At 54.9% G+C, this 27784-nt stretch overlaps 12 protein-coding genes across 12 annotated transcripts; 7 read left to right on the top strand and 5 right to left on the bottom strand.

Moving 5' to 3' along the window:
• Positions 1 to 294: 294 nt before the first annotated feature.
• BAUCODRAFT_32810 (uncharacterized protein) lies at positions 295 to 1616 on the bottom strand. Its single transcript, XM_007676994.1, has 3 exons — positions 1108 to 1616; positions 777 to 1059; positions 295 to 725 (listed from the first exon to the last, which is right to left on the bottom strand). Exons 1-3 carry the CDS (start codon positions 1346 to 1348, stop codon positions 551 to 553), a joined length of 699 nt encoding a protein of 232 aa, XP_007675184.1. The 5' UTR covers positions 1349 to 1616; the 3' UTR covers positions 295 to 550.
• A 192-nt stretch (positions 1617 to 1808) lies between these two features.
• On the top strand, positions 1809 to 3864 carry BAUCODRAFT_32808 (uncharacterized protein). Its single transcript, XM_007676993.1, has 2 exons — positions 1809 to 2629; positions 2690 to 3864. Exons 1-2 carry the CDS (start codon positions 2140 to 2142, stop codon positions 3535 to 3537), a joined length of 1338 nt encoding a protein of 445 aa, XP_007675183.1. The 5' UTR covers positions 1809 to 2139; the 3' UTR covers positions 3538 to 3864.
• Positions 3865 to 4585: 721 nt separating this feature from the next.
• BAUCODRAFT_67849 (glycoside hydrolase family 76 protein) lies at positions 4586 to 5644 on the top strand (the record flags this gene model as incomplete). The annotated part of the gene is made up of 1 exon (XM_007677197.1): positions 4586 to 5644. One exon carries the CDS (start codon positions 4586 to 4588, stop codon positions 5642 to 5644), a length of 1059 nt encoding a protein of 352 aa, XP_007675387.1.
• Positions 5645 to 6179: 535 nt separating this feature from the next.
• On the top strand, positions 6180 to 8128 carry BAUCODRAFT_121575 (uncharacterized protein; the record flags this gene model as incomplete). Its single annotated transcript, XM_007677441.1, has 5 exons — positions 6180 to 6390; positions 6448 to 6748; positions 6811 to 7101; positions 7149 to 7979; positions 8029 to 8128. The coding sequence occupies 5 exons, from the start codon at positions 6180 to 6182 to the stop codon at positions 8126 to 8128; spliced, it is 1734 nt and encodes a 577-aa protein (XP_007675631.1).
• A 744-nt stretch (positions 8129 to 8872) lies between these two features.
• BAUCODRAFT_69223 (uncharacterized protein) lies at positions 8873 to 10301 on the bottom strand (the record flags this gene model as incomplete). The annotated part of the gene is made up of 2 exons (XM_007677315.1): positions 8873 to 9980; positions 10039 to 10301. 2 exons carry the CDS (start codon positions 10299 to 10301, stop codon positions 8873 to 8875), a joined length of 1371 nt encoding a protein of 456 aa, XP_007675505.1.
• Positions 10302 to 11014: 713 nt separating this feature from the next.
• On the top strand, positions 11015 to 12383 carry BAUCODRAFT_32802 (uncharacterized protein). The gene is made up of 2 exons (XM_007676992.1): positions 11015 to 11859; positions 11914 to 12383. The coding sequence occupies exons 1-2, from the start codon at positions 11070 to 11072 to the stop codon at positions 12210 to 12212; spliced, it is 1089 nt and encodes a 362-aa protein (XP_007675182.1). The 5' UTR covers positions 11015 to 11069; the 3' UTR covers positions 12213 to 12383.
• A 683-nt stretch (positions 12384 to 13066) lies between these two features.
• On the top strand, positions 13067 to 14531 carry BAUCODRAFT_147230 (uncharacterized protein; the record flags this gene model as incomplete). The annotated part of the gene is made up of 2 exons (XM_007677440.1): positions 13067 to 13262; positions 13330 to 14531. 2 exons carry the CDS (start codon positions 13067 to 13069, stop codon positions 14529 to 14531), a joined length of 1398 nt encoding a protein of 465 aa, XP_007675630.1.
• A 589-nt stretch (positions 14532 to 15120) lies between these two features.
• On the bottom strand, positions 15121 to 17195 carry BAUCODRAFT_436646 (uncharacterized protein). Its single transcript, XM_007677439.1, has 3 exons — positions 17062 to 17195; positions 16929 to 17005; positions 15121 to 16870 (listed from the first exon to the last, which is right to left on the bottom strand). Exons 1-3 carry the CDS (start codon positions 17077 to 17079, stop codon positions 15256 to 15258), a joined length of 1710 nt encoding a protein of 569 aa, XP_007675629.1. The 5' UTR covers positions 17080 to 17195; the 3' UTR covers positions 15121 to 15255.
• A 487-nt stretch (positions 17196 to 17682) lies between these two features.
• BAUCODRAFT_436906 (uncharacterized protein) lies at positions 17683 to 19962 on the bottom strand. Its single transcript, XM_007677438.1, has 3 exons — positions 19487 to 19962; positions 17968 to 19281; positions 17683 to 17913 (listed from the first exon to the last, which is right to left on the bottom strand). The coding sequence occupies exons 1-3, from the start codon at positions 19550 to 19552 to the stop codon at positions 17812 to 17814; spliced, it is 1482 nt and encodes a 493-aa protein (XP_007675628.1). The 5' UTR covers positions 19553 to 19962; the 3' UTR covers positions 17683 to 17811.
• Positions 19963 to 20205: 243 nt separating this feature from the next.
• BAUCODRAFT_436921 (uncharacterized protein) lies at positions 20206 to 20984 on the top strand. Its single transcript, XM_007677437.1, has one exon. The coding sequence runs from the start codon at positions 20455 to 20457 to the stop codon at positions 20899 to 20901; it is 447 nt and encodes a 148-aa protein (XP_007675627.1). The 5' UTR covers positions 20206 to 20454; the 3' UTR covers positions 20902 to 20984.
• A 1443-nt stretch (positions 20985 to 22427) lies between these two features.
• BAUCODRAFT_436535 (uncharacterized protein) lies at positions 22428 to 22925 on the top strand. The gene has a single exon (XM_007677436.1). The coding sequence runs from the start codon at positions 22520 to 22522 to the stop codon at positions 22772 to 22774; it is 255 nt and encodes an 84-aa protein (XP_007675626.1). The 5' UTR covers positions 22428 to 22519; the 3' UTR covers positions 22775 to 22925.
• A 182-nt stretch (positions 22926 to 23107) lies between these two features.
• Positions 23108 to 27776, bottom strand: BAUCODRAFT_106312 (uncharacterized protein). Its single transcript, XM_007677435.1, has one exon. The coding sequence runs from the start codon at positions 27694 to 27696 to the stop codon at positions 23542 to 23544; it is 4155 nt and encodes a 1384-aa protein (XP_007675625.1). The 5' UTR covers positions 27697 to 27776; the 3' UTR covers positions 23108 to 23541.
• Between the last annotated feature and the right edge of the window lie 8 nt (positions 27777 to 27784).

Genomic DNA, 27784 nt, shown 5'->3' with positions numbered 1-27784 from the left:
AGAAGCCTATCATCGCTGCTGTGAATGGTATGGCTTTTGGAGGTGGTTGCGAGACTGTGATCAATTGTGACTTGGTCTTGGCAAGTAGGACAGCAACGTTCGGGCTAGTGGAAGTGAAGCGTGGACTTGCGGCGTACGCTGGTGCTCTTCCACGACTGATTCGAACAATCGGCTTGCAAAGAGCGTCAGAATTTGCGCTTACTGGCAAGATCATCGATGCGGTAACTGCGGAGAGATGGGGCTTAGTCAACAAGATCATGCCTCCTAGTGAACTTCTTGGTGAAGCCGTGGAGTGGGCAAAGCAGATTGCGGCTAACAGTCCGGACTCGATCATCTGCACGCGAGCTGGCCTAAGAGAAGGCTGGACTACGGCGGATGTTGTGACCGCGACGAAGACAACCAACGAGAGCCAGTGGACCGAGCTGCAGAAGGGCCAGAACATGAAGGAAGGGCTGATGGCGTTTAGCGAGAGAAGGCAACCGAGATGGGTGGCACCTCGACTGTGAGCGACTTAACAACAGTTTCCCCATGACAACCTACACACTTCGAACTAAGCAAGCTTGACTGGAAACGACTTGTAGCCCTGACCACCCACAAACGTTTGCCACCATGGCCTCTGCTGTTTATCCTCGGCAAGCTCGTAATAAAACTCCGCGTGGTTAGGCCCGTTGATATCCATGAATGCGGCGGAACCGTCCGCTTTGCGCTCGTCGGCGTAGTAAAAGCTGCAAGCAGCGGTTAGAACAGTTATCGAGCAATGAACAGCCTCGGCTTACTGGTAACCTTGCGCGCCATACGCCTGCGCTGCCGTCTTGACGAGATGTGCAGTGGCCGACTTGCCGATACCCAGACTCACAAGGGCGGGCATCACTTCGATGTTCAGGAGGTTGCCGGTGTAGATGAAGGTCTTGTTCATCTCGGACGGAAGCTTTGCGAAGCCTTGGATAGCTCGCTTGGCAGCTGCGAGCACGCTGGCGGTGTTGACGGCGAAGTCGTTGTTCAAGTCGGAGACGTCAAGTTGGAGTGGATCATCGCGCGGTACGGGCTTGACGGACGCAGCTGAAGCATATCAGTCTGCCGTTTGGAGACGGGTCGGAATAGACACACCATTGTACACAACCACATTTGGCGTTCCGAATTTCTGCTCAACTCTATCAAATACGTGCGAAAGTGAGTCGGCGTCGGCAAGGTCGGCCGAAATGGTCATGCTGTTCTCGCTGTTCGTTGTGCTTTGGCTATTCCTCGCGACAAGAGCAACCTTGTAGCCTTGCCCGGCGAAGCGTTTGGCGACGCTTGCGCCGACGTTCTTGCCTCCGCCGAGGATAAGAATGACTGGAGATGGCGACATTTCGTAGTGTATACGACGACACAAGAATGCTGGAATAGGGAGCGGGTAGTACACAGTAAATCAGGTAAGAATGGCGGTATCTTTTGTCGTAACATACACCTTCATATACTCGCCTTGGATTCATGAAAGGTCGCGTTCGGTACTTGTGCTATTACATGAATCGAAGCATTTAGTCGCCATTCTTGATAAGCGTCCTTTCGCCATATGTAATGGACCCCTACCAGCGCGGAGGAATTCCTAGGGAGGCCTCTGGGTAACCAGATCGTGTCTCGAAATATTGCTACCGGTTCTTGAAGGCTTGGTCAGCCTATTCGGGTCGATCTGTTCTGGGCATTTGTCATCCACCATCAATGATCATATGCCTGCCAAGGCCATAACTAAAACGCTATTGGCGCGTGCTGTCGGAGGATTAGGGCAACAATTGGCGCAGAAAGTGACAGTTCTCTTCGAAAGAACATGTGAATTATTGAATCGAGGATCACTGACTTGCCATCGCCCACGCCATTCAGAGATTATGGGGCGTTCACGCAACCCATGCGTACCCAGTCGACTCTACCAGCGCTGAAAGTGTCCAGAGATTGTCTCTCAAGATCTACGAGCTTTCGCAACACCCATTTGCCGCTGTGAAGCCACTGAGAGCTCGTTCGGGATGAGCATGAAGCGGGCAACTTTCGGTTGTACTGAGCCTTGATCATCCCTTTCCCCGCGTCTGCATAGCGTCGCTTCCCATTTGCAGTCCACTCGACGAGCAGTCGTGTTCGAGCTCGCGAGGAGGCGGTATTATAGTCAAGATGGGCTCCGAACGATATCCATTGCACAACGTAGGGATCTATCGTAATCTACCTCAATTCGATCCTCACATCAAAGGCCTCAAGGCTATAGTAACTGGCGCCAATGGTATCTCCGGCTTCCACACGATGCGTGTGCTGCTCGAGAGCCCAGAGCGATGGACCAAGGTCTACGCTCTCAGCCGGAAGCCACCTCCTCCAGCAATGTTGGCACTTCTGACGGAAGGTCAGCGAAGCCGGATACAGCACGTAGCCGTTGATTTTCTCAGTGAGCCATCAGACATCGCCCAAGCGATGCAAAATGCTGGCGTAGAAGCGGACTATGTCTTCTTCTACAGCTACCTTCAGCCGAAGCCGCCACCTGATATGCCAAAGTCTCATGCATGGTCGAACGCAGATGAGCTCGTAAAGATTAATAAGGCGTTGTTCAAAAACTTCTTGCAGGCGGTCGAGCAGCAGCAACTTAAGCCAAAGCGGGTGTTGCTCCAGACAGGTAAGCTAAGTTAAATCAGTCAGTAATCTACGCTGTTCGCTTACCTCGCTTTTCACCCAGGCGCCAAGAACTACGGTGTCCATCTCGGTCGCACAAGGACGCCGTCCAATGAGTCGGATCAGGAGCCAAGACATCTTGAGCCAAACTTCTACTATCCGCAGTATGACCTGCTGTACGATTACTGCAAGCGTAACAACGTCGCGTGGAACATTGTCTGCCCAGCCTGGATCATAGGCGCCGTAACAACGGCCCAGATCAATGGCCTGCACCCGTTCGCGGTGTACGCCGCTGTTCAAGCGCACCGAGGCGAAAAGCTGAAGTTTCCCGCGGACTGGAGATCCTGGCAGCATGAAGCCTTGCATGCAACTGCCCGTTTGACCGGTTATTTGTCCGAGTGGGCCATCCTCGAAGACAGGTGCAAGAACGAGAAGTTCAATGCACAAGATACTTCGCCTTTAAGTTGGGATCGGTTGTTTGAGGAGCTCGCCCGGTGGTATGGCGCTCCTGGTGTCATCCCGCCTTCAGACGATGAAAGTCAGTATCATTCTTTAACCGGCAAACCCGGTAGAGAGACACCCATGGGCTATGGTCCACCCACGGTACATCGATTCAGTTGGAGCTTGGTCAAGTGGGCCAAGGATGCAGAGAACAAGCAAGCTTGGGAGCAGATGATGGCAAAGTCTAACGGGCAGCTCACCGCTAACCCGTTCGAGGATGCTGAGGAGAATTTCCAGATGGGTGACGCTATTCTCTCGCCAATCGGCTCCATGAACATGAACAAAGCCCGCCGGCTTGGTTGGACTGGTTATGTCGACACCCTAGAAAGCATTCATGAGATGTACAGAGAGAACTCAAGGTTAGGGCTCGTGCCGGAGATGATGGTAAGCGAGCCCAAGCCTATGGTGTAGACATGTGATGTTGTTTAGACATCATTGTTGCAGACTTGGTAGTCAATTGCAAAGCGGAGTGTTATCGCGGCTGATGTTTGGCATGGAGCTTTAATGCTTTCTTCACCGGGCTTTTAGCGAATGCTTGGCGCAAAGGGGCCGACTCCAGACTGACTCGTGCGAGCTGCCTTCAGACTCCAGAGCACAGCCTCCCGCGCCTAGGACCGTCTATTTCGGTCTCTACACATGTTTGAGGGCTTCGTGGCGTATGCTGGTGTTTCCCATACTCCTGTCACAGTTGCCGACAGCGTGCCGCAGAACCTGCTGCAATGTGCGTGTGCGAAGGATGCCAACAGCTTTCGACGCCAGTCAGTGCACGTTTTTAGCCAGCCGATCACGGTCGACCTCGTGACTATAGACGACGGCTCCTAAGAGGAGTCAGCAGGCTGCAACGTACTCTTGCCTGATATCTGTCAAAGTAGGACTCGTGGACATGTCCTTTCTGTCTCTGACACGCCTCGCAGTGACTGAAACGAGCAGTCTACGCCAAGGGCAGCGTGGTCTGACGGTCTGAAGTCGCGAAGCGGCTAGCCTCTTGTCCCCGGTCTTGAACTGGGGCAATCCACTAGGAAGACATTGCGCTTGCGATCCTCTAACGTGGCGCATGCCATCAAATTGATCCCTCATCCCACAACCGCAGAGCCTTCGACCTGGTCAGTTGCTGCGGATCAGCACGACCCTTACACGACCAAGCAAACCATCAGCATTCCGGCTAGCAAGCTGGCAATCGCACTAAGCCTTCAGCCAGGCCTTCACCAGTATGTTTCATGATGGCGCACTGCCCTTGGATCCTTCTGCAGACGAAGGCCTAGCACTCTCACAGTCGCAGGTATAGTACATAACCACTTCCTGTATCATGCGCGTTCTTTTTGTTCACTGCAGCGAAAAGTTGAGCACTTCGAAAACGTCTTCGAGCCTACTCTTCACATTTTAATACCACTTATCGCTATCCAGCATGATCCTTTTCGCTTCAACGTTCGTGGCTTTTCTGGCCCTGCCAGCTGCGATTATGGCAACGCCTGTGGAGCAGCGTCAAACCTCTAAGGCAACATACGTGAGCCATGCCCTCAACGCCACTGGCGTCCTCAACAACAAGTGGTTCAACCCTTCCACTGGCCTCTGGCAATACTACGATTCGTCGAGTGATCAATGGACGCAGCTATGGTGGCAATCAGCAAACATTCTCACGACCATTGGCGACCTTGGAGAGGTGGACCCTAACTTTCTCAACCAGACGAAGCAGATCTACAAGGAGGTATTCTCCCCAGCCAGGGCCTACAATGGCGGCAACTGGATCAACGGCTACTATGATGACGAAGGCTGGTGGGCACTAGCATGGATCAAAGCCTGGGACCGGACCAACAACGGCACTTACCTTAAGGCCGCCGAGAACATCTTCACTAACCTGCTGACTGGACTTAATGCTACATGTGGCGGCCAATGGTGGGACAAGACGAAGCAACATAATAACGCGATCAACAACGAGCTGTTCCTCGCGGTCGGCGCTGCTCTTGCAAACCGTGTCAGTGGCAAGAAGTCTTACTACACGAAATATGCAGTCGCTCAGGCCAACTGGTTCCTAAATGCTGGACTTCAGACCAAGAACAACACGTTTCATGATGGTTTCGCCGTTTCCGACTGCTCAGCCGAGGGCACCGTCTTCACATACAACCAAGGTGTTATTCTTGGCGGTTTGGTCGGGCTTTATAGATCTACCGGCAATTCGACGTGGTTGGATCATGCCGAAACAATCGCTACGGGTGCTGTCAACAGTCTCGTGGATAGCAATGGCATAATGACCGAGACTGGCGAATACCCGACGTCTGACCTCACCGCCAGCCAGTTCAAGGGCGTACTAGCACGCAACTTGGCATACCTGTACAAGTACCGGAAGAACGCCGCATACAAGACAATCTTGACAAAGAGTGCTGACTCAATCTGGAGCAATGCGCGATCCAGCGATGGGCAGCTCGCCTCTAACTGGCAGGGCCCCGTAAGCAGCTTCTCGCCACCAGCCCAAGGTTCAGCGCTGGACTGCCTAGTCGCTGCTGCAAAGGTGTCGTGCTAGAGCTGAGAGCGCCATGCAAGAGGATGTTGATGTGTGTATAGACCAGATGATGAACGATATGATGGAAAACAATCGATTTTGTTGCTATTAAGGAAGGAGCCTTCGTCTTCGCCTGATCCAGTATTCCTCCACCGCCTCGATGCGCACACCAAGCTAGCGGTCCGGCATCCAGTGACTGCCGCAAGGGTAACAAACTCCAGTTTACCCCGCAAGTTCGTGGCAGGCTCCCGTGTGGGGTGCATGAGGATGTGGTGAAGGTCGGCTTCGATTGGCCCACCATACGGAGTATAAGCCGACCGGTCATGAGATGTGCTCTAGAACTTGCTCTCCGTACTCGTCGAGCTCAGCTCGTGAGCGCCGAGCGCTCCAAGACATCCAGGCGCGTGGTACATCGATACGTGGTGACCTCGGCTTTCCCCACTCTCATAGCCTTCACCATGCCGAACGGTGTATATCAAGTGAATGGCGGGTCTCGGAGGACGCTTGGAGGTGTGGGAACTGTTGAAACAGAAATCCCGAGAGCCCGACATTCATCATGGCGGACATCGAGAAGAACGACTTGGCCCAGGTAGAAACGAACCAGACCGACACAACACTTGAGAAGATTCCATTAGAGAAGCAAGAGACTCTTCAGGAGGTCGACATTGCCAATCGACAGGCTTTCAAGGGTGATGATTCCGATGGCAAGGTTGACTGGACCGTGCACAAGCTCATTGCTGCGGCCTTCCTGGCTATGTTATACACCGGTATCGTTTCGCACTGCGTACCATCCATCGGATTCAGTAGGCTGACACACTGGGTAGGGTCTCAGATCCTGCTGTACTTCGCTGGCGCGACATTGAGCTTCATCGCTGCAGAGATCGGCGCTGCGGATGCTATCGGCTGGCTTCCAGTCGCCAACACCCTTGCCATTGCGGCAGTATGTCCCTTTGTCGGCTACCTGCAAGACCTCTTCGGCAAGAGGTACATCGCTATTTTTGGCGCGCTGTTGCTCTGTATTGGCTGCATTGTGCTTGGCACTGCACACCATCTTCCAGCAGCCCTTGTCGGCATGGCTCTTGCTGGAGCAGGCGCAGGTATAGGTGAGCTGAGCGGCCTTGCTGGGTGAGTCTGAGCGTCAGCGACACGGATCTGTTTTCGAGAATTGCTGATATTCTTGATAACAGACTCGCCGAAATCGTCCCGGTAAAGACTAGGGGTTACTCACTTGCGATCCTAACGGCATTCGTTCTGCCCTTCTGCCCTTACGTTCTGTACAGCGAGCTGTTCTCGCACCGGTACACTTGGAGGGTGGGCCCATGGATCTCTCTCGCCTACAACGCCATCACTGCTCTCGGTCTGATAGTCTTCTACTTCCCACATGCACATGTGCGAGCGGAAGGCTTGTCGTGGCAAGCGGTCGTCAAGCGCATTGATTTCCTGGGTGGCTTTCTGTCCATCACTGGTCTTACTCTTCTGTAAGTGCTTACCCGTCAACGTCTGACTCGTGCTGATGTTTGGTAAGACTCGTTGCTCTGCAATCGGGAGGCTACGATCACCCGTGGCAATCAGCCTATGTCTTATGCACGCTGCTTGTTGGCCTGGCTCTACTCGTTACCTGGGGAGTGTGGGAGGCTAAGTTCGCCCGCCATCCGATGATCCCGGCGGAGCTTTTCAAAGGCCAGCGAGTTGTCGCACTGTCCTACTGCGTGGCTTTTGTTGCTGGCATGAATTTCTTCTCGCTGCTCAACTTCTGGCCGCTCACCATCTCTACAGTGTGGGATCCCGTTCCAGTTAAGATCGGCCTTCGAGGCATCTCGGTTGGTTTCTCCACTGCAATAGGTGCCATCTTCTGGAACGCACTGCTGTCGGTCTGGACGGGTGGCGCAAGATGGATCCTGGTCATGGCAGCGTCCATTCTTACCTTGTTCGGCGGGCTGCTTGCCACGATGACGCCAGACAACGTCGTGCAAACAGTGGCTTTTGCAACAATTGCCGCATTTGGGCTTGGGGGTGTCATCGTTCCGGCCGCCACAGTGGCTATGATAGCCGCTCCGGATGCCGTGATTACAACGTGTGCAGCACTATCGTTGTCTGTACGAGCCGTGGGTGGCGCGATCGGCTACAGCATTTACTACAATATTTTCGTTGGAAAGCTGAAGGCCAAGTTGCCTGTTATGGTCGCGGAGTACGCCATTGCCGCCGGTTTACCAATTAGGGAGGCTACAGTCTTTGTCGAGACTTTCTTGACCGTGCCAGCACAGGCCGCGAAGATTCCAGGTGTCACACCCAATGTGCTCGCGGCGGCCTTGAAGGGGTTCCAGTGGGCATACGCCGAGTCCCTCCACTATGTCTGGCAAGTTGCTTCTCATCTCTTGCATGTACCGGGCTAACAATCCTTGCAGGTATACATCTATTGCTTTCGGCATCTTGTCCATTATCGCGGGTCTGTCAATTCCGAACACCAACCGGTTTCAAACGAACAGAATCGCCGTGGCTTTGTAGGCCAGGCTGATGTCGCGACGCGTGGTAAGACACACTCATGCTACAGGCATAGCAGCATACTTCGAGTTGCGTGAAGCTTCACTATCATGTACTGTACCTTTGCTGTCCTATCTTACTACTACGACATGGCGTGCAGCCCGGAACACGCTCGCATGCTCCAGCTTCCTGCTGCGTGTCACAGCGTGGAACCAGATGGGCGACTTGTCGTGTTGATTCTCCCCGGGAGTGAGAACGTCCAGCCGTCTTTGGCTGTTTCCAGTCTGTCATCTTGCAGTCAACTCAACTAGCGAGAGTGATTGGTAACCAATAGTACAGGGAAGTCGGTTAGTCATCCAAAGTGGATACGGTTAACCTAAAACATGTACGTCGGTCTAGGCGATGTTTCCATACGATGACGTGATTGGCCGTTCCAGCTAATGCACATCCCCATTGCTATCGTAGAGTTACTGTTCTTCGATTGCTTCCTAGAGTGGCATATGTCTACGACGGCCTAAGTCTGGCGTATTCGCTTCCCGTTTGGGTGTATCAGCTCTGAAGACGTCCGGGCACGCTTGGACCATGTCAGGCAGAGTCGCGAGACAGGGATGTGGATTACTACATGACTTGCAATTCACTGATCGACTGCAGCCTTTTGGCGCAGAGACTGACCGCAAGGGCGATAGGTGTATCCACTATGCACAGAAGCCTACATACTTTGTCTGAGCCTCTCCCGTAGACAGTCTGCAATGTCTCGGCTGTGCAAGCTCACGACCTGCAGTAAGCAGGGATCTTAGTGGCATTGACGCCCACCAAGCCGTCAAAATATGCCAAGACCGTACCGATCGGTACCATATCCATCCTGCCCAAGCTCGGGTTGCTGCTCGTCATGATCTGGCCCCCCCACAGGACTCGCAGAAAGTAGCACCCTTGTCTGCTGTACAGCTCGAAGACGACCTCGGACCCCATACCCGGCCAAACCATCTGGCTAATCTGCAGGATGGAAAGCAGCCGCGAGACCGAACCGTCATGAGCGATATTGTGCCTGTAGCGGATGCGATCAGAGGTGACGTTGACGCTGGAAGAACCCTGGCCCATCGCCGCGCGGAGATTTTGTGCGAGCTCGGCGACCCAGATACCATAGCTGCCTACGCTGGCTGGCAGGGAGTTGTTCGAATCGCGGTAAATGAAGCTGTATTCGTACTCGCCCAATCGGAAGACTTCGTTCGCATCCGTCTGGCTGACACAGAGGGCAGTGTTGTTGACGTTGCAAGGCAGGGGCTTGCTGTGACATAGGCGGGCCGAGAGATTGTCGAAGTAGTGGTCGAAAGACACGTGCCAGGCGCTGGTGGTTGGACTGATGCCGGAGATATTGTCTAGGCGAGCGTAAAGCGGCGCCGCAGAGTTTAGATGCTCGAGCCATGCTGGGGATGTGGAGCCAGAACCGTATGAGCTGAAGAGTGCGCTGGCTCGGGCGCAGGTGTATGCTGGTTCGAGCGAGTCGATGCTAGCTGGCTGGATGAGCAGCGGCTGGTCCATGTTTGTACGTTCCGGGTACATGCCCGCAATGAGCATGGCGGCAACTTGAGAGGTGATGACGTTGTTTGTAACGCGGTAAGAGACGAGGTTGCCGTTGTACTGCGACGGCAGGAAGCCCAGCATATCCGCGTAGACGGCCTTTAAGTCTACGCCGTGCTGATGGCTGTCATCCAGACCTCCGCGGGTAATCTGAGGGAACTGACAGGTTCCGTTGAAGCCCGTAGGTACCAGAGGGTTGGACTGCGAGGTGTACACCTCCCAGTAAGTCTCGGCGGACGTATTGCCGTAGGGATTGATAGTCTTGCTGCCGTAGACCAAGCCTTCGTCGCTGCAGTACCTACACGATCATCAGTATTCAGGACCAGACTTTTATACTCGGATACAGGCGGACTTACCAAGGATAATTCTCCACAGGAAAGGTGTTCGCCGCATAAGGCGTCCTCTTATGGTGGCGGTGAAGCACCTCCACATACTGCAATTGGTAGCTACTGTCGTTGACCTTAGGGTACGTCTGCACGTTCGTATGCGGCATGTTGCACCAATCGTAGGTATTAAGCGGACCTTGGCTGGTGTTGAAGACGAAGCCGTACACGCCCGTACCATTGATGGCGGTGGATAGCGTGTTGATGTCGGACTTGATCGGCGGGTGCCAGCTCATATCCACGCTGGCGTTTGACGCTGCGCTGCATGTTGCTGCGGGAGGCACTGGGGATGTGTATGGCACAGTCGCCGCTCCAGAGGATGCCCCTACGGCAGAAGATGAGGCAGATGAAGCTGCTGGACCAGCAGACGGCCAGTTAGGTGCCCAAGGTCCCCATCCTCCATAAGCTTGAGCCTCTACAGCGGCCGCACCGTGAGCAACCGCTGCGAAGAGCGAAGGGGCGGAGTGTGAGAAACGCATGATGTTCGCTATGCCGAGGTGGATGGTATACACGCCCAGCACGGAGAAGATGAGGACTTTATATTGCGGCAGGAGCACGAACAAGCCCGCCAGCCGCGGCATGAGAGCTAAGTCGCAGCCATGTGAGGTGGGTCAGGATCATGTCGATGCAGGAACAGTTCAAGCTTTCCAGATGGGCACGTTTTCTGGCATCGTGCGGGAGCCATTGGCCCTGAATCCGAGGGAGATCGGTGTCGCTTACGGAACTGACACAACTTTGCAGAAGCTGTTCGCCGGCCTCACTACGCTCGACATTAGGCCCACTCGAGCTCTTCGGACAGGTTTCGTAGCCAAAGAGGATGTAGGAGGACGAGAGTCAGCGCGTGGTTTGCGCGTGTGGCTTTGTTTGGCAGGTGGCGCAATTGTGGGAGGGCCGATCGCGGCCGTATCAGCTTACCGAGCAAACAATTCTTGCTTCATGTACGGCAGCTGTTATTCTCTGTCGCATCTCCTCTCCTTCTCCGTGGTCTCCTATTTTGCTCCAACATGGCTCCCGCAGTTATCATCGGCAATACGTCCGACTTCGACATGCCAAATGCCACTGCAACAACAGCACCCAAACCCTCCGCTCAACGAACGCTTCTTCTTGCGCCACCATCTGTAGCTGCCCACCCAGAGACTCTTTCCCAAGTGGCCGAAGCATACGATCGCAATGCCACCGATATCCAAATGTTGGACCGCCTCGCAATGGGCTTGGTCGCACTGCCAACCGCCACCTACGACATGGTTCTTCTTCTTACAGACGTAGATGGCTCGAGGCGGGAAACTTCACGGCTGCTTGATCGCACGGCTATGGAAAGGCTAGTCTCGTCCATGAAGGCAGGTGCGAGGCTTAGGGCACAGGATGGCAGCTTTGCAAATGCACCTGGAGCAGAGCAGACCGAGGCCATTCTTGCTGGATTAGTCAAGGGAGATGGTGATGGCATGGTGAAGCCTGCGAGTTCGGCATCGCAAACTGTCACTTTGAGTTTCGGGAAGAAGAAGGCGAATGCTGCGGCTGTACCGTTGAACGGCGTTGAGGCTGTAAACACCGCGAAGAGGAAGAACGATGAAATGACGGGTGAAGGCTCGCTGGCGACGGCAAACGGTAGCAGCATCATGAGGAGTACGCCGGCTGGTGTGGGCTTTATTGACAATACTGATGACTTTGGCAACGATTACGATGACGATGATGACGATATGGAGTTTCCCAGCCACGAGGAGCTGGAGAGCGCGGGACAGATCGACCCGGATACGTTGTTGACGGAAGAGGATAGGAAGAGGCCTGTCATTATTCGTAAGTTGGCAACCCATTCACATATCCCACAGGATCATACTAATGTCACTCCAGCGGAGGCATGCAAACCCAACAGCAAGCGGCGGCGAGCCTGCAAGGACTGCACCTGCGGCTTGGCACAACGACTCGAGGCCGAGGACAAGGCGAAGCGTTCGAATGCCGACGCGAGTCTGGCGAAGCTCTCCGCGAACGATCTCACCGAGGTCGACTTCACCGTCCAAGGCAAGGTGGGCTCGTGCGGGAACTGCGCGTTGGGAGACGCGTTCCGGTGCGATGGTTGCCCGTATATTGGGCTGCCGGCGTTTAAGCCTGGCGAGGAGGTGCGGTTGCTCAATAATGATGTCCAGCTGTAATGATGTAAAGGAATGGCTGGTAGCGCGATTTGTACAGTAGTAGAGTAGGTGCTGTCACCAGCTGCACTGAGATACCGAAGCCTGGTTGTACGTTACACTTACGGTTCAACGTTGCCTGTGGGTAGAGTCCGCTGTAGCTTCGTCTCCTAGAGTCCGCTGTAGCTTCGTCCCCACAGAGACACTGCTTCGTCCCATGCGCCAACGCATTTGTCAAACGATCCGGTTCTATCGATTAGCACCGTTTCTCCACGGTAAGCGCGAGTGACAATTTAACTCGAGAAGCTCCGAAGTCGCAGTCTTCACCAGCAAGCTGAAACGGATGATGGCCATTGCGAACTGTCCTCACAGGTGGACTTGTGCCTACATAGTACATACAACACTGCGAGGCGGTCACCGAAGTAGCGTGTTTTGAAGCTAAGGATGAAGGTAGTATAATTCCATCTGCCAGTCCGAGGCGTTTGCCCAGCCATGTGACCAGTCAGCGATGCAATCCAGGCTAGCGCGCGGCCCGCGCCCGCGGCCAATTCGCAGCCGCCTCGTTTTCCCCCTTGAGAAGAAAGTGGATCGGCGCTTCCTTCCTTCCTTCCAGCTTCACTGCAAGGCTGCTGTTCCACGCATATGCTTGCGCCACGCCAACCACGACGACGACGACACTGCTGACACATCTCCGCTCCGCCCCGCCCTCACAACCTCGCTGGCTCTCGAGCGCATTGCATTATTCTTCCGCATAGGCACTGCACGTGCCTTCAGCCGAACAACCAAGCCTTTGAGTGTCAGCGACCAACGCGCTGGCGGTCGTGTACCAGCCCAGTGCGTCCGCCCAGCAAGGCGGACACACATCAACATCGACCAGCATGAGCTCCAGCAGCAATGTCGTCGGTGTCCATTACCGCGTGGGCAAGAAGATAGGCGAGGGTAGCTTCGGTGTCATCTTCGAGGGCACCAACCTCCTCAACAACACCCAGGTTGCCATTAAATTCGAGCCGCGCAAGAGCGATGCGCCGCAGCTGCGAGATGAGTACCGGACGTACAAGATCCTGGTCGGATGCCGTGCGTGATATGTCACATGGCACTCAGTGCGGAGAGGGTGCGGTGATGCTAACATGACTTGGTGTAGCCGGCATACCCAACGTCTACTATTTCGGCCAGGAGGGCCTGCACAACATCCTCGTCATCGACCTGCTAGGCCCGAGCTTGGAGGATCTGTTTGACCACTGCGGCCGCCGCTTCTCCATCAAGACTGTGGTCATGGTTGCCAAGCAAATGCTTTCCCGAGTACAGACCATCCATGAGAAGAATTTAATATACCGCGACATCAAACCCGACAACTTCCTCATTGGCCGACCAAACACGAAAGCGCAGAACGTTATCCACGTCGTCGACTTCGGCATGGCCAAGCAGTACCGTGACCCGAAGACAAAGCAGCACATACCGTACCGCGAGCGGAAAAGCTTGAGCGGCACTGCGCGATACATGTCCATTAATACGCATTTGGGCAGAGAACAATCGCGCAGAGACGATCTGGAAGCACTTGGCCACGTCTTCATGTACTTCCTGCGCGGCGGTCTTCCGTGGCAGGGCCTTAAGGCGGCGACTAACAAGCAAAAGTACGAGAAGATTGGCGAGAAGAAGCAAACCACAGCTCTAAAGGACTTGTGTGATGGCTTCCCGGAAGAGTTCAACAAGTACCTGTCGTACGTGCGGAACCTTGGCTTCGAAGACACGCCCGACTATGACTACTTGCGTGACCTTTTCACAAAGGCGTTGCAAGGGACCGGAGAAGTCGAAGATGGCGAGTACGACTGGATGAAGCTCAACAATGGCAAAGGGTGGGACGTACCGCAAAGGTCGTCTCAGTCCCAAGCGCACCGTGAGCAGGTCAACCCATCGGCTGCGGACCTGAAAGTGGTCGCCGGCACGGCAGCCCAAAGAGCGTCACGGACACCAATTCCACAGGACCGACTGAACGCAGACCTACCTAAGCCGGGCGCAGCACGCCCAAGTCAGCCTAGACCCTCTGGCCAGCAACCGCGAAGGCATCACAATAGTATGGACATGGCCGGAAAGCGGGGGAGCCAACTTGACGCAAACGACAACGTCTCAACGGCACCTCAATTTGCCACTTCTACGCCTAACTTAGCAGGTCGGTTAAGCACTGGTCAACTTCCAACACAAGCTCAAAGCCGACAACCGTCTGGTACCGCAGCGCCACAAGTACGACAGCAACCACAGCAGCCTCCGGCTCAGCAGCAGCAGCAGCAGCCAGAGCAGAAGGAAGGCTTCATGCAGAAGGTCTTCAAGGTGTTGTGCTGCGGTTAGGACTCGGACCGGCACGACGAATCTTGGGACGGGTCGCATCGTAAATACCGTTACTTTTACATCTTTGGCTGTGCTGTGGCGAAGAAGCGTCGCTAAAGCAATGGCTGCTAGGCAGGCTGTCTGACTGCTACTGCTATATGCCGCCAAACGGAGGAGCTCCGCTACTGGTAAACCGGCGTTCACATTCGGCCCGCTGTAGAACCTACTTCGAGCTCTGTATTACTGACCCACCTCGACCCCTGCTCATCGCGTCAGAAGGCGCGTCGACAACCTGTGGGCTTTTGGAATGGTGGCGGCTGGACGGCGCTAAATGGTTGGCTCGAATGGGCGTGCCTAAACGGTATGGCGGGCGCAAAAGGTTTACCGTCACGGTACATCTGTATTTCATTTGTGTCTCTCTAGCAGCATCGGAGTTCAGCTGGCGTGTAGAAGGGGCTGTGAGCGTTCGAAGCATGGGGGCTGGTGTTGCAGCGTTGTCGGAGTTGTTTTCGGCAGCCAACTGAGCAAAAGCGGGCACGGTGTGCTTGTTGTAATGAAAGACTCTATCTATCGGCTTTGTATTTCTGCAGCGTGAGTACACAGTCTTCAGATCGAGCTAGTTTCGTACTTTCGAAGAGCGTGAGCTAAAGTCTTTGCCTCCAGTGGCAGAATCTTAGCCGTCGCTATGCAAGACGTCCAAGACCATGCAGTAAATAGAGCAAAGTCAAGTAGCTGGAGCGTTACACTACATCTGCGACTCCACGCTCCGCACCGGTCTCGGCAGCGCATCCTTACACAACACAGCAACCTGCTTAAACAACCTCCTCCACCCTAGCGGATCGCCCTTGGCCTTCAGAAACCGCACCTCAAGCACTTCCGCCTGCGTATACGACGAAAGTCCGCCAATCTGGATCCGCTCGACAACAATCGTGCCCTGCAGAAGCTGCTGACGCGCATCTGTCGTCTTGATCCGCAAGGATACGGTATGTTCCCTCCCCTCTAACGCCGCGGCGGCAGGTGTAGCGACGGGGATGTTGAGCCGGTGCAGTGCGGATACAAGTAGCGGGAGTAAGTGCGGCATGGTGAAGTGGGAGATGAAGCGTGCCAGGCTGTGAGAAGGTGCGATGTCGTTGAAGCGGCGCGCCTGTTGGGTGGCGGTCATGGAGCCAATGGGGAGTTGGGAGAATTGCGACATCGAGGGGTCTTCGGTCAAGAGGCCGAGGAGTTCGGCCTGGGTGAGTTGCGACATGGTGCTTTGTCTGTCGTGGTCGGTGCGGGTGGGCTGTGAGGCGCTGATGGCGTTGGTTCGGGTTGGTGCTTCCCAGTCGAAGGGTGTGTCTGCGACGGGAGTCTCGGGTTGAGTCGAGGCGAACTTTGTCCACCCGGGATCGAGGGTGGATTTGGGGTCGATGTCCATTGTATCGCTTGAACGTGGCTGTTGTGAGGCTGGTATTTGCGCGTCAAAGTTGATGCGAAGTGACTCCATCATCTGCGTCGCGAGATTGATGGGGTTCGCCACTTTGCCGTCTGCCGTCACCTCGGGGTTCTTGCGAGTGAACCAAGGATGTGTACGCACTTCGGGCAGCATGAAGCGTTCTGCAGGCTCGACCTTCAGCATCCCACGAAGCAGACTCAGCGCCTCAGTCGGAACCTTCTGCCAGAGCTCATCTTTCGGCCTGCTGTTCGTCTTGATGTAGTCGTAGAATTCGAAGCTTTGCTTTGCATCAGGCATATCCCAGGGGGTATTGCCCGCTAGCAGCACAAACAGCACGACAGCAATAGACCATACGTCCGACCGGTCCGGATCGTACCCTTCCTTGTCTTCGCCTTGAAGCTTTCGTTTCGCGTTCTTGTGACCCACGGCCAAAATCTCTGGCGCTATGTATGGCGGACTGCCGCATACCATCGCGCACTTCTTCCTCTCGCTACGCCCAGGCACCGCGAATTGCGTTGCCAGCCCAAAGTCCGCCAACTTCAGATCGCCGTCTGAACTCAGCAGCATGTTCTCCGGCTTGATATCTCGGTGCGCCACGCCCTTGCTATGACACCAGCCGATCGCGTTGACGAGCTGCGTGAAGTACAAGTGTGCAACATCCTCCGAGCATCCCTCATCCGCCTCGATCTTGTCGAACAAATCTCCACCCTCTGCCAGCTCGAGACATAGCCACACCCATGCCGGATCTTCGCCATGAGAGAAGTAGCGCACGATGTTGTGATGTCCGCTCACAATATGGTGCAACGAAAGCTCGAGGTGGAGTTGCTTGGGCCGTAAGCGTCCGGCGCGGAAGGCGTGGTCTTTATTGATGAACTTCACAGCGATGACTGGAGATGATCTATTGAGCGGACATGCTCTGCGAACACTGTGACGGCGTCAGTTCGGCTGCTTTGGGTGGGCGTAATGGCAGAAGTGCTGCTCACGATGCATATGCGCCTGATCCAATCGTCTTCGATACCAAGCGGAAGGGTAGATTGACCGGTAGCGGTGCTGCTTGTGACTATGGGTAAAGTCAGCATTACATGGCGCAATCTTACTAGGCTGATGATCACGCACTCCTGGGGGGCCTCCCATCAATGCTGCTCACTGGGTGTTTCCGACAAAGCTTGCATGGACACTTGAGTGCCGTGTTGATGTATTACCTGATTCGGAGGAGCCCGCGCGCTAAAACATGCAACCACTTTGCTTCGCGTGCAGAGGTGCGCGGCAGGCCTGATGCATCATGCACACTTCACATCAAGACGGCTCGCGGAGTGTAGAGACACATTGCAGCCTATCGCTATTCTACGCAGTATAGTACAAGCGCATGATGTCGTTCAGCCGCGCCTGTATGACACTCAGCCTGAATATGAGGTGCAGCCACACATTCCGTCCGCAATCTGACCATGAGGTATCATCCGCCCAATGCAATCATTGCGTCTACCATTCGCTCTCTGACGTCATTACGATGCAGCTAAGTCACAAGCAGTCATGGGGCGGAGGATTTGCCAGCCCGTATTTCCCAACCCAGAGACGCAATGCCCGTCAAACGCCAAAATCCTTGGTATAATGCTGTTGCTCGCTTAACGCAAGGGGATCACTCGTATGATGGGCGACAATGGACCCTTCTTAACTGACGTAGCCCAAATGCTGTTGATAGGCCTGAGCCGTGATGGGAGAGTGGATTTCGGTCCCAGTCTACACGCTCGGTCTGACCGAAGCGTGGTGGCGATCGAGTCTTGGAGTCTCGCCTTCAGCCGACACTGGCGGCAGCTCTCCAGGAGCGCTTAGGCGCTGGCATGTACGGGAAGTGGATGCCATGCGTGCTCAGATCGTCGTGGCAGCGAAGTTGGTGAGCATCTGGTCGAGGTTACGCTCCCTCAGCATATTAGCGTACTTCGGTTCCCGCGAAAACTTTGGCACCGAATCCTGGAAGTGTGTCAGCAGTCATGTTCATGCAGATTCGGCCCGATAAGGACTCACGCTTGCCATCAGCTTGAACACGCTGTTCTGCGCCTGATCGAACAACACCGCCACCTCGTCCAGACTCCGCAGCATCTGCTCATCCTCGCCGACCGCGCGCGTCATCCGACTTGCCAAGGCATTTCGCAGGTTGTGGTCAATGTTCAGCTCGCAGGGGCTACCCGGTGCTAAGAAGGCATTGTACAGACTATACGCTGATGCGAGCGTTTCGCGAACAACGTCTAGCCGCGGAGGCGCCGCGTCACGCTTTGTCCTGTCGTACTCGCTAAGGAAAGCCTTGACTTCGACGTAGAATGAGAGGTTCTCTTCGCAGTGCGTCTCACGCAAATACTCGCGGAAGAGTAGTCTGAGGGCTGGGTCGCGAACTATGACTGTCATCCTGTTGGTGTTCGAGTCGCGCACTACGCCATTGGATGCGGCGTGCTGCACCGTCGCGTTGCCATTGACAGGCCCGTTTGGACTCGTGACCCAGCCTGCGACGCGCATGCCCTTGGGTGTAATCGCATACAAGACATGCTTCGAGGCGGCGAATCTTACTGATGGCAGCTGCTGACCCCTGTCATCTCCCAGAGGAGTGATCAGTCCGTGAGACATGAAAAGATTGGCAAGTTCGAACGTCTCGCGCTTGTCAACGACCGTGCAGCAATCCATTAGCCAGTCATACGCCGCTTTGCCAGTAAAGCAGTAAGGCACATCCTTGTCAGTCCTCCTAGAACGCTGCATCTTGACGCCAACAAGTCCAGTCGCATAGTCGTTCATGGAGTCAGAGTCTGACTGGGAGCCACTCATCTTAAGATTGGGTCCTGTGTCGCCCGCGAAACGACGGAATACGACTTGCACCGTCGGAGCGTCCTCGACCAACTTATCAGTATCGGGATCTCGCTCTAATATGACAAGGGACATTATGTTCCGTGGCGAGTCCAAGAGTTCGTTAACATGACGTTGGGAGATACCATTTCGCTGGCAAAAGCGCCCGAGCACGTGCATACCCTTCGGCGTCAACTGCCATACTGATGTTCTTGAGTTGAAGTCCGTCTTGCCATCCACTGACTCGATGAATCTTGCCTCAAGGAAACGCATGCATACTGACTTGGCCATTTCCTTCGCCATGGAGAAGGTTGTCGTGGTCGTGGTTGTGACGATCCGTGTTGGGTCCTTCGGGTCTGGCATCCGATTCGATTGCGAGAACTTCAAAGAGCCGAGGTTTGTGATTGCCTCTTCACTGGTGAAGGTGTGCTCCACCCGCGAGAAGCGTACACGATGAGGTATCAGCGGTAGGCTAACGACTAATGTTGCAAACAGGTCCTTGAAGTCCTGTAGGCAAAGTCAGCACCAACCCTCAGTCTGTCAATCTTGATGAGGACATTTCCGCAGTATGGGTCGTCAAAGTGCATAGCAAGTGAACGTTCAATGTTTGCCAAGAAACGGGATGCTACCTCGCCGGCAGCCCCAAGGCATTATACGCAGCACCGTGCACTTCGAATATGCCAGAGTGAATGGGTGAAAATGAAGTGCTTACTCTCGTGAACGGCCGGTCATCGCCCGGGGTCATGCGGAGCAGCCGCGACGATGTCTGATGCATCATACGAGGTCTAAGCGGAACAGCTTTGGTGTAAGAACGGATTGCAGCAGGGTCGTTGTCGCCGGAAACCCAGTCGTCCGAGCTCGCGCAAGTAACGGGTCTTAATGGCCGCGCGTCGTCAAAGTCAGCTTCCTCAAGCGGTTCGTCAGATAACGTAGAATCGGAAGAAGAGTTTGATACTGTTGACGGGTCCGGGCGCCTGTGTGATCTCACATTCGCAGGCGAGACGGCGACGGCTGCCTTAACCGGCAATGTCTCGCCCCGAAGTGGCAGAGGTTCAGTGGTGGTTACTCCAGCAGGTTGCGGCAGAGCACTGCTGTGAATGCTGCCACGCGAGCCGATACGGCCCAAAGACGCCAGCCGGGAATGCGCACGGGACTTGGATTGGGTCGCGGAAGCCACCTTGACAACTGTTGTTGGTAAGAGGAGGGTTGACTGAGTGGTACTTGAAGTCTGCGTGGGACGGTGACGATCGACGACGGCAAGGTTCCTCAGTGACTAAGAATAATCTCCGAGACAGAGGCCAGGTGGAGAAGAGATAGCGTATGTATGTACAGTCTCGTGGCAGCCGCGTGGTTAGTTCGTGGCAATGGAGTGCAGTTGAATGTTGTGATGGCCGTAAAGAGGAACGTGATTAGTGTCAGAGGCGGAGGTCATGGCAGTCTTGAAGTACAGAAAAGCGGGTCTAGCAGGATGCTAAGCAGCTCCCTGTCAGATTGTGTACTGCTGATCGCCGGCATCCGTGCGTGCGTGGAGTGGCACTTTGACACGCTTTCCAAGAAGAAGCTTAGTCCCGGCGCGCGCAAGGCGAGAGGGTCCGGTCGTAGGGCAGTATTTGATGTTGAGACTTACACAAGCGAGCGACTGTGCGGACGGGCAGACGGCAGGATGGCGCAGGACTGGGAATGCTAGATGGTGGACCTCAAACATCCCACACTTTTGGCACAGCGGCAAGAAAGCGCGAGCAGTGGCGTCCAATGCACACATGCACTACCGCTGCTACTCCTGCCCCAAGCGGCTTTGTCCCAGTGTTTCAGCGTGTGCGTGGATGGTGGTCATGGCACATCTTTGCCTTTCAAGCTAGCCGATTTCACCATAGGTGGCTATTTGCTAATCTACCCCATGCCATGTTTGCATCAGCTGCCGTGAGTTCAGTATTCGCCCCCGAGACAAGACCGAGGCCAGTTCACATACACTCGAGCGGCGGTAACGTTCGAACAGTTATATTCTCAGCAAACCATGCTGCTCAAGAGTGCGACGCACATACTGTAGGACGACCGTTGCGAACCTCATTCCGGCCCCACGTTCGTTCCGGGACGGCGGCCTTTAGAATCACTGGAAGGTTTACCTAATTTCTTCCCACTGCTGAGGTCACAGTTCAAACCTGCCGAAGATGCGGCTTGCCGACCTCGACTTGCCCGCTCGTAACACGGGCGCGAGAGGGCAAACACCTGAATTCCACTTGGATGTTAATACTTCAAGCTCGGAATGAGTGTTCTCCTGATATGTTGGCCGTCTCAACGACGACAGAAGTACATTATTTCGTGCAGCTCCGAGAACGAAAAAAGTGATGAGGATGCTACGTAAGGTTTCTGCAACGTCAGCCTCGTGGCTACTGTAGCATATGCCGCGACACCCACGACTTTCGCCTGTCGTACTTGAAACCATTTTCCGAACTTCGCGAGGCAGACCCACTCACACTTTCTGGCCACGTGGAAGCCATACAAGCCGTCCCCCGCTGCATGCTGCATTAGCGAGTTGTCGGCACGCCCCTTTCGATGGGCGCAATCATCCTGCTTTCGCCTCCGAATCACGGCGAGCGGCACTCGAGTTGATTCCATGTAAGCAACCGAAGGATAGCCGATGTTCGAAAGCGTGATTACCGCGGCAGCCGTGCTGTGTCCGGATCGGCGGCGCTACAAGAAGACTTGGAAGCCCATCTGAGCTTCCATGCTAGAACGATGGGCCTGCAGCGCATCTCGCACGGCTTTTATCCATGATGTAACTGTCATAACGGTGGACGAAACTGTCCAATGGCCGCTTCCCCAAGGTGGCTCGCGTGTTCATCGACTTCGTTGCACAGCTTGATGGCTACCCATCGCATCGCATTATGGGATGCTACGGCAAGACGAACGATGAGCCCATTGTTATCTGCTAGACGGCATATGTTCCCAAAGCTCGGCTGTTGTTCGACCGAAGGTGCAGTCCATGCACGATGGACTCATCACTTGGCGAGCGGCACCGCCGACGCCCGGCGAAGGCTCTCAGGTTAATAGGCGGCCGGCCGGCCAAGATGCATCGCACCATTTCCTGTAATAATTTACGGCCAGCAGAGTTCCTGAACGATCCACCAGAGGCGCACGCACCGCAGTGACGTGTATTGTATAAACAGAGGCAGCGCATGGTTGAGCCGCTTCATAGTTCTCTTGTGGCCGGTATACATTCGCCCGACCATGTCTCTAAACGCAAAGCCCTACCTAGCCATGCGTGAGGCACCGGCGTTTTGGTAATGTGCCATGAGCATGACTCAAGGAGGGATAGTGGACATTTCGGAGCACAACCTTGGCGGGCCTTGGCCTATTCGAGGACTGCTCCGATATATCGGGACTGCTCAGGGCAAGTCTGCCCGCCTCCCGAATAGATATTGCCAACATGGCCATCGTACAAATCAGCTTCCATAAAACGCGAAAACCGGAGGGCGCAATCCTTGCTCTCCCGTGCATGAGAGATGCATATGGCTGCTGACCGCATGATAGAATCGCAACATCATGGACGTGCCAGCTCATTTGGCGGTGCCTCGTCTTGATGCATGCCCCGCCGCGCTATATGCACCACGCTTTCTGGCACTGACGGGTCATCGCCTCCGAGTTTGGCTCAACTTGAGGCTTGCATAAAAGTGGACCGGCCCCCAGGCTTCGACACGTGGCAAGAAACGCCGACCGGACGCCTCGTACCGAAGTATAGGCAACCATGGAACGGTCCAGACTGAAAAACCTTTCCACTATACGTTCTCCACGTACCCTTCTACAGCATCTGTGCGATAACCGCCCCATCGCCGCGATCACTGCATGGACACCCTGGCGACAGCTGCACATATGCACGCGTGCGAGAACCCTGTCGCCACGAGGTGGCTTGCATGAGCGCAAAGGTACTGCACGTCAATCAGATCGCAGAATGGACATATTCTCGGGCCCAATCGCCTTGGCAATGCAGTTGAGAGCCTGACAGTCACCTGTACCAAGGCTTTGTCACGTTACCAGGTAGCGGAGTCACTGTCAGAACGCGACAGCATCAGCGTGCTGCCCACGTGGAAGTGGATCCAAGCCACCGTGCTCCGAGAACAACAACCAGACTCGTGAACTTTGATGATGCTCAGCAATCTCCGAGCACCTTGCAGTGGCGTGGTGTGCTGAATTCTAGCCTGCGAGATAAGTGAGGCTGCTGTACTTTAGAGACGCCGCCGCTCTTACCTTGGCAGGTCTGGATCCAGGGGATATCAGTTGACCACTACGCCTGGGCTCCGCCTTATGATATCGTCAGGATTCTTATTTAGGACGCACGGCGCACCCTCACATACAATTGCCCGTGCGGATGAGCCGTATATAATCGTTCGTATCCGTGAGCAGCATCTAGTGCACACTTCTTTCAATAATTTGGGCCTTACATGCTCGTTTGACCGGCGGGACCAGATGCTCTATTGTGCATATCCAAGAGGGTATGTTCAACAGCGTCGCGAATACAAGGATTGTACGCTTCATCATAAGTTGCTTGCGTATGTCATATTGCTATCAGCGCCACAGCCCAGAAGGAACCTGGGCCATCTGCCGCTTTTCCGAATCCGTATGACTCCGGATCCGTACATGTACACACTGCATGTAAAAGCCCTTGCGCCACCGCCCAATGTTCGGCGCCACCACGCTTGAGCGTCTTTTGAGCTTACACAAATTGCTGGACCGGTGTGAAGACCGTGCGAACCGCCCTTGCCAACTCTCTCACGCCATCGCCACGTTTCCGTCTACGTCGCTCATCGCACCGAACCTTTCGAAGCCCCCGTTCGTGTGACCGTTCCCTTGACCATTAGTCTCTGTCTTCTCCGTACGCTCGAGCCTTTCTTGGATATGCCGCTCCCTCTCTCTTCTTTCCGCAAGCATTTCGGCCTCTTCGTTGACAGCTTCCTTTGCGTACCGCTCGCAATCAGTTGCCCACTCGTTGAGCTGTCGATCGACAACGTAGCCTTGCAGCACCTCGTCTTGGATCTTATTATCGCGTAATATATGGTCCAAGAGTGTAGAGTCTGACCAGCGGTGTGCGAGGTCGTTGGGGTTGCAAGCTGAGCCAAGACATTCTGAAGGCTGCAAAACTCGAACGTGAGTCGAAGGTTGCACCAGCTTCGTGGAAGAGTGCAGATAGTAGAACGTGCGGTAGGCTGTTGTCGCGCTCAAAGCACCGCGGATGTCGATGTCGGTGCCACCTTTCTGCGTCTGTCTGGTCGTGATAACATCCCACTCGTCGGCGATGTAACATCGCTTCCAAATGAGCTGAAGCAACATCTGGAAGCGTGCTTGGTTGAGGTGCTGCGCTGCGCGATCGAGCGCTGAAAGCGCGAAGAAGTACTCCTGCCCGTCAAGATTGGCGCTCTTTCGCTCTGTGGCATCGCCGTACAGGGTCGGGTCAATGAGCGTGAGGACGTCAACAAGATCGTCGATCGAAAGCACTTCGTGCGACATCAAGCGGTCAAGCTCTAGCTGGAGTAGGCGCTCAAGCGCTGGGTACGTGGCAGTCTGCGTAGCGAACCTTTTCATGACAAGATCAATCTCGGCTTCGTGGTCGAGAGCGCCGAAAGCCTCTGATCTTATATGGTGGTATAGTCGCTCTTGCAACTCGATAATCTCCATTGAATGCTGAGAGCTTGTAAGAGCTTCCTTGACTGCAGCATCCGGGTTCGGATCCTCTTCCGCCGCCAACAACGCAAGCTTTGACATGCTAAGCTCCACCTTCTTCGCCCAGAGCTTTGACTCCTCGTCAGCCGCATTCGTCAACACTAGGCCTGCATGAGCGAGGTCGCGCGCGGTCGTCACGTCGTTGATCCAGCATAACCTCGCGCGGCCGGGTGCAGCACGCAAATATTTCGTCAGCGGGTTTCCCCAGTACTCCTGCGCCTTTTCCAACATCTCGCCTGCGCGACTGCTGGAGAAGGCCTCGTCAAAGAACGCATTTGACCAAGCATCGCCGCACTTTTCGAAGTACCGGCCAATACGCTCCGTCATTTGTGTGATGAGCTGCAAGCACGTGCTGCGGTCTTCGGGCGAGATGTTCCCTTGTAGCTCAGACCAGTAATATTGGCTTTCTGCCACAACGATTTCAGTGAGCGTTTGCATGTCCCGGTACTTCTCTGCTAGCCGCATTCCCTGCTCCGCACAGCCAATGCTGGCCAGAGCGCGAAGCTGATCGTGACGGTCTGCATCATAGTTTTCTTGCAGCCTCCGCGCCAGGCTCTGGTGTTCGACCGATGGTTGTGCTAAGAGCCAGGTAATGCGCTCTTGGTACATGCGGCACATCATCTCAATGAGGTCTGCGTTCAAGTGGCGGAGCTGCTGGATGTGGCTCGAGGTCTCAGGCGCGAGATGGTTCTCATAGAAATTCTTGGCGAGTTCCCTCGAGAGTTTCGGTATCTGTTGACTGGCCTTGAGCATATCGTTTGAGGAGGTCCAGAAGTCCGGTAAATCTTTGTAGTGCTCAGGGTCGAGTGCACCTTCGTCCACCAAGCGCGCATGAATGCCATACGCCGATGCCCGCTCAGATCGAAATGTATAGACAGCTTCGAGTGCCCGCAACCAGACATCATCTGCCTCTGCTGCATGCCGCAAAGTCTCTTCTGGATGCTCACCGTCGCCGAGCCTGAGGTGTTCGAGTAACATACGCAAGCGTGATAGCAAGAAAGGAACTTGATCCAACGACCCGATGAAGAATCTCCGTACCAAGTCATGCTCTCGAAGTTCGTTGCGCACTGCCGACTCGTTTTGCTCGTTGAAAATATCGCAGACTGCGTCTATTACAGTCGCAACCCGCTTCTGCATATGGTCCGCTCGAGGACTCACTTTATGCTCCTCGAATGCGAGCCACATTTGCTGCGCAGCCGCAAGCTTTTCCGCATTCCACAACAGCTGCCAACTTGTAGACATTGACAGCGTAGAACATGACACCGTCATAAATGTGATGAGCGCCGTTAGCGCACGTGCGCGATAGTCTAGATGCGCTTCAATCGAAGCCGGTGCCGTTGCAATGAAAGGCGTGTCCGATCGCAGAATCTCGTCGCTAATGGCAAGCGCAGCCTCTTCGAGCTCACCAAGGCTATACGACTCGTCTTCTCTCAGGGAGAAGTCCAGAATGTTGTCTTGCATTGCCCCGTAGAAGACTGCTTGCTCGATCCTCGTCTTGGCGGGGAGTGCAGACCGCTCGACGTCCATTGCAGGATCCGTGGCCGAGATCCTGAGCAAGCCAGCGCCCTTCACAAACACCATGCTGGAGCAGTGGGTACCTTTCGCTTCTTCTGCCGCAGCGTCCATGATCGTGCAGTCCTTATCAGATGGCAAGCTGATTGCATCCTCAAACGGTTTCATGCGAACGTACGAGGCCTCGTGAAGCTGCGCGTTGGGGTCGTCTCCATACGCAGCATCCGCCGTCGCCGCTAGCACAACGGCACGATCGAAGATAATGAAAGCGGTATGTCCGGGCTTGGGCAACAGCAGTCTCGGCTTGTGCGCGCTTGACTCTGCTCGGTATGTATCCAGCGCGGTTGTCCGGCGATGTGTTACGCTGTTGCCAAGTATAACAAGTTCCATTAGGTAGTAGCTCCGCTTCTCTATTGGGCCAGCCCTGACAAGCACGAGTGTGTCCAATGGCTGCTGAGCTCCTGTGATGGCGACTTCGTTGCCTCTTACGCGTGAGTAGGGCTTGTCGGCAACAACAAAATCCAAGACCACTGCGCTGTCTGCACTTCCTTGGGTTTCAGGTACTTCGAACGTACTCAGCTCGTGTAGCAGGAGCTCTCTGATGTCTACTGTGCCATTGTACTCATGCCACCCGCTCCAGTCAAGGTTCCACCTTAAGAATTCACCCTTGTCCGTGAGAGCAATCACTTCCATGTGACCCCGCGGATCGAGGGCTCTTGTTCGCACGGCAGTGATCTTCCTCCTTGACCCGCCTGAATACCAGCCCTTGATGCTGCCGAGTATACCTACGTTGGAATCGTCAGAGTGTAAGGGTTGTGTAAAGATCCGAGCTTTGCCATGGCCATCCCGAAGGCAGAGTTGCATGACTCGACCAGAAGACAGAGTCAGTATAAATCCAGCATGGTCGGCATTTATCATAGCAGTCACGCTCTCGTTCAGCGAGAAGCCGGTGATGGAGCCTTCAATGCAACTCCGGCGCTCCTGGAAGAGGCTTAGAGAGGCTGCACGCTCAATGGACTCGAAGAACGCGATCTTGCCGCTCGCCGCAGACACAAGAAGGAGGCCAATCTCAGTGCTTGCGCCTCCCACGACAAGAGCTCCAAGTGGCAGGACTTCGCTCTGGCGTACTGGGAAAGGTACATCAAAGACCCGCGCATTGCCGACAGTGGTATGTGCACTGTAATCCCAGACGTATGCTTTGGTCCGCGTCACTGCCAGCGCTAGGTGTTGTCCGTTTGTCGCGTTAGACAGGCTGCCGTGAAATTCCAAGCCGGCTTCTCGCAGCTCCTTGGGGGTTGATGGAAGGAGCTTCACGCTGTAAAAGTTGTTTTGTGCCAGCGTCGTTGCGCCATCTCCCTTCAATGGTCGGTGCTTCAGAGTACCTACTCTCTTCCCGCCGCGCACCGGTAGCTCTGTGGTATCCAGCGCGGGCATGCTCTCCTCTCTCGTCGACCTTCCCACGCTACCTCGTGGGTGCCCGTTCATTGCGGTCTCGAGTGCCGTACCATCTTCCTCATTGCCGCCTTCCACTGAAGGACGCGGAGCAAAGCTGTTTTCGCTGAGCTTACTTCGCTTCCGCCTTGGAGCGGCTTTGATGCTGTCAGTATCACTCTGTCGCTGTCTTCTGCGAGGGTTACGCGCGGTGCTCCGGAGAGTTCGCTCAATGCCTGGCTCCGGCGTTTGTGATGCCGGCATTATTGTCAGCACAGCGCGCCCGATGCACCGGTCTGGAGTAATGCACAAGTTCGACTCAGAGGGTGATGGCAGCGTTTCTATGTTTACT

Source organism: Baudoinia panamericana, assembly GCF_000338955.1.
Source record: "Baudoinia panamericana UAMH 10762 unplaced genomic scaffold BAUCOscaffold_5, whole genome shotgun sequence".
Lineage (NCBI taxonomy): Eukaryota > Fungi > Ascomycota > Dothideomycetes > Mycosphaerellales > Teratosphaeriaceae > Baudoinia > Baudoinia panamericana.
This window is presented reverse-complemented; position numbering and strand designations above follow the sequence as displayed.

What these genes read in the sequence shown, in the direction of transcription:
- BAUCODRAFT_436646 (XM_007677439.1), bottom strand. An exon ending in GGATCAGGCGCATATGCATC is followed by an intron (nt 16,871 to 16,928) that starts GTGAGCAGCACT and finishes ACGCCGTCACAG; the next exon opens with TGTTCGCAGAGCATGTCCGC.
- BAUCODRAFT_32808 (XM_007676993.1), top strand. Translation starts at nt 2,140, where the DNA reads ATGGGCTCCGAACGATATCCATTGCACAACGTAGGGATCTATCGTAAT. An exon ending in GCGGGTGTTGCTCCAGACAG is followed by an intron (nt 2,630 to 2,689) that starts GTAAGCTAAGTT and finishes CTTTTCACCCAG; the next exon opens with GCGCCAAGAACTACGGTGTC.
- BAUCODRAFT_32802 (XM_007676992.1), top strand. Translation starts at nt 11,070, where the DNA reads ATGGCTCCCGCAGTTATCATCGGCAATACGTCCGACTTCGACATGCCA. An exon ending in GAAGAGGCCTGTCATTATTC is followed by an intron (nt 11,860 to 11,913) that starts GTAAGTTGGCAA and finishes ATGTCACTCCAG; the next exon opens with CGGAGGCATGCAAACCCAAC.
- BAUCODRAFT_436906 (XM_007677438.1), bottom strand. Translation starts at nt 19,552, where the DNA reads ATGATGCATCAGACATCGTCGCGGCTGCTCCGCATGACCCCGGGCGAT. An exon ending in ATGACCGGCCGTTCACGAGA is followed by an intron (nt 19,282 to 19,486) that starts GTAAGCACTTCA and finishes CTTTGCCTACAG; the next exon opens with GACTTCAAGGACCTGTTTGC. An exon ending in TGTTCAAGCTGATGGCAAGC is followed by an intron (nt 17,914 to 17,967) that starts GTGAGTCCTTAT and finishes ACACACTTCCAG; the next exon opens with GATTCGGTGCCAAAGTTTTC.
- BAUCODRAFT_32810 (XM_007676994.1), bottom strand. Translation starts at nt 1,348, where the DNA reads ATGTCGCCATCTCCAGTCATTCTTATCCTCGGCGGAGGCAAGAACGTC. An exon ending in AAATGTGGTTGTGTACAATG is followed by an intron (nt 1,060 to 1,107) that starts GTGTGTCTATTC and finishes GATATGCTTCAG; the next exon opens with CTGCGTCCGTCAAGCCCGTA. An exon ending in TATGGCGCGCAAGGTTACCA is followed by an intron (nt 726 to 776) that starts GTAAGCCGAGGC and finishes CGCTGCTTGCAG; the next exon opens with CTTTTACTACGCCGACGAGC.
- BAUCODRAFT_436535 (XM_007677436.1), top strand. Translation starts at nt 22,520, where the DNA reads ATGGAACGGTCCAGACTGAAAAACCTTTCCACTATACGTTCTCCACGT.
- BAUCODRAFT_436921 (XM_007677437.1), top strand. Translation starts at nt 20,455, where the DNA reads ATGCTAGATGGTGGACCTCAAACATCCCACACTTTTGGCACAGCGGCA.
- BAUCODRAFT_106312 (XM_007677435.1), bottom strand. Translation starts at nt 27,696, where the DNA reads ATGCCGGCATCACAAACGCCGGAGCCAGGCATTGAGCGAACTCTCCGG.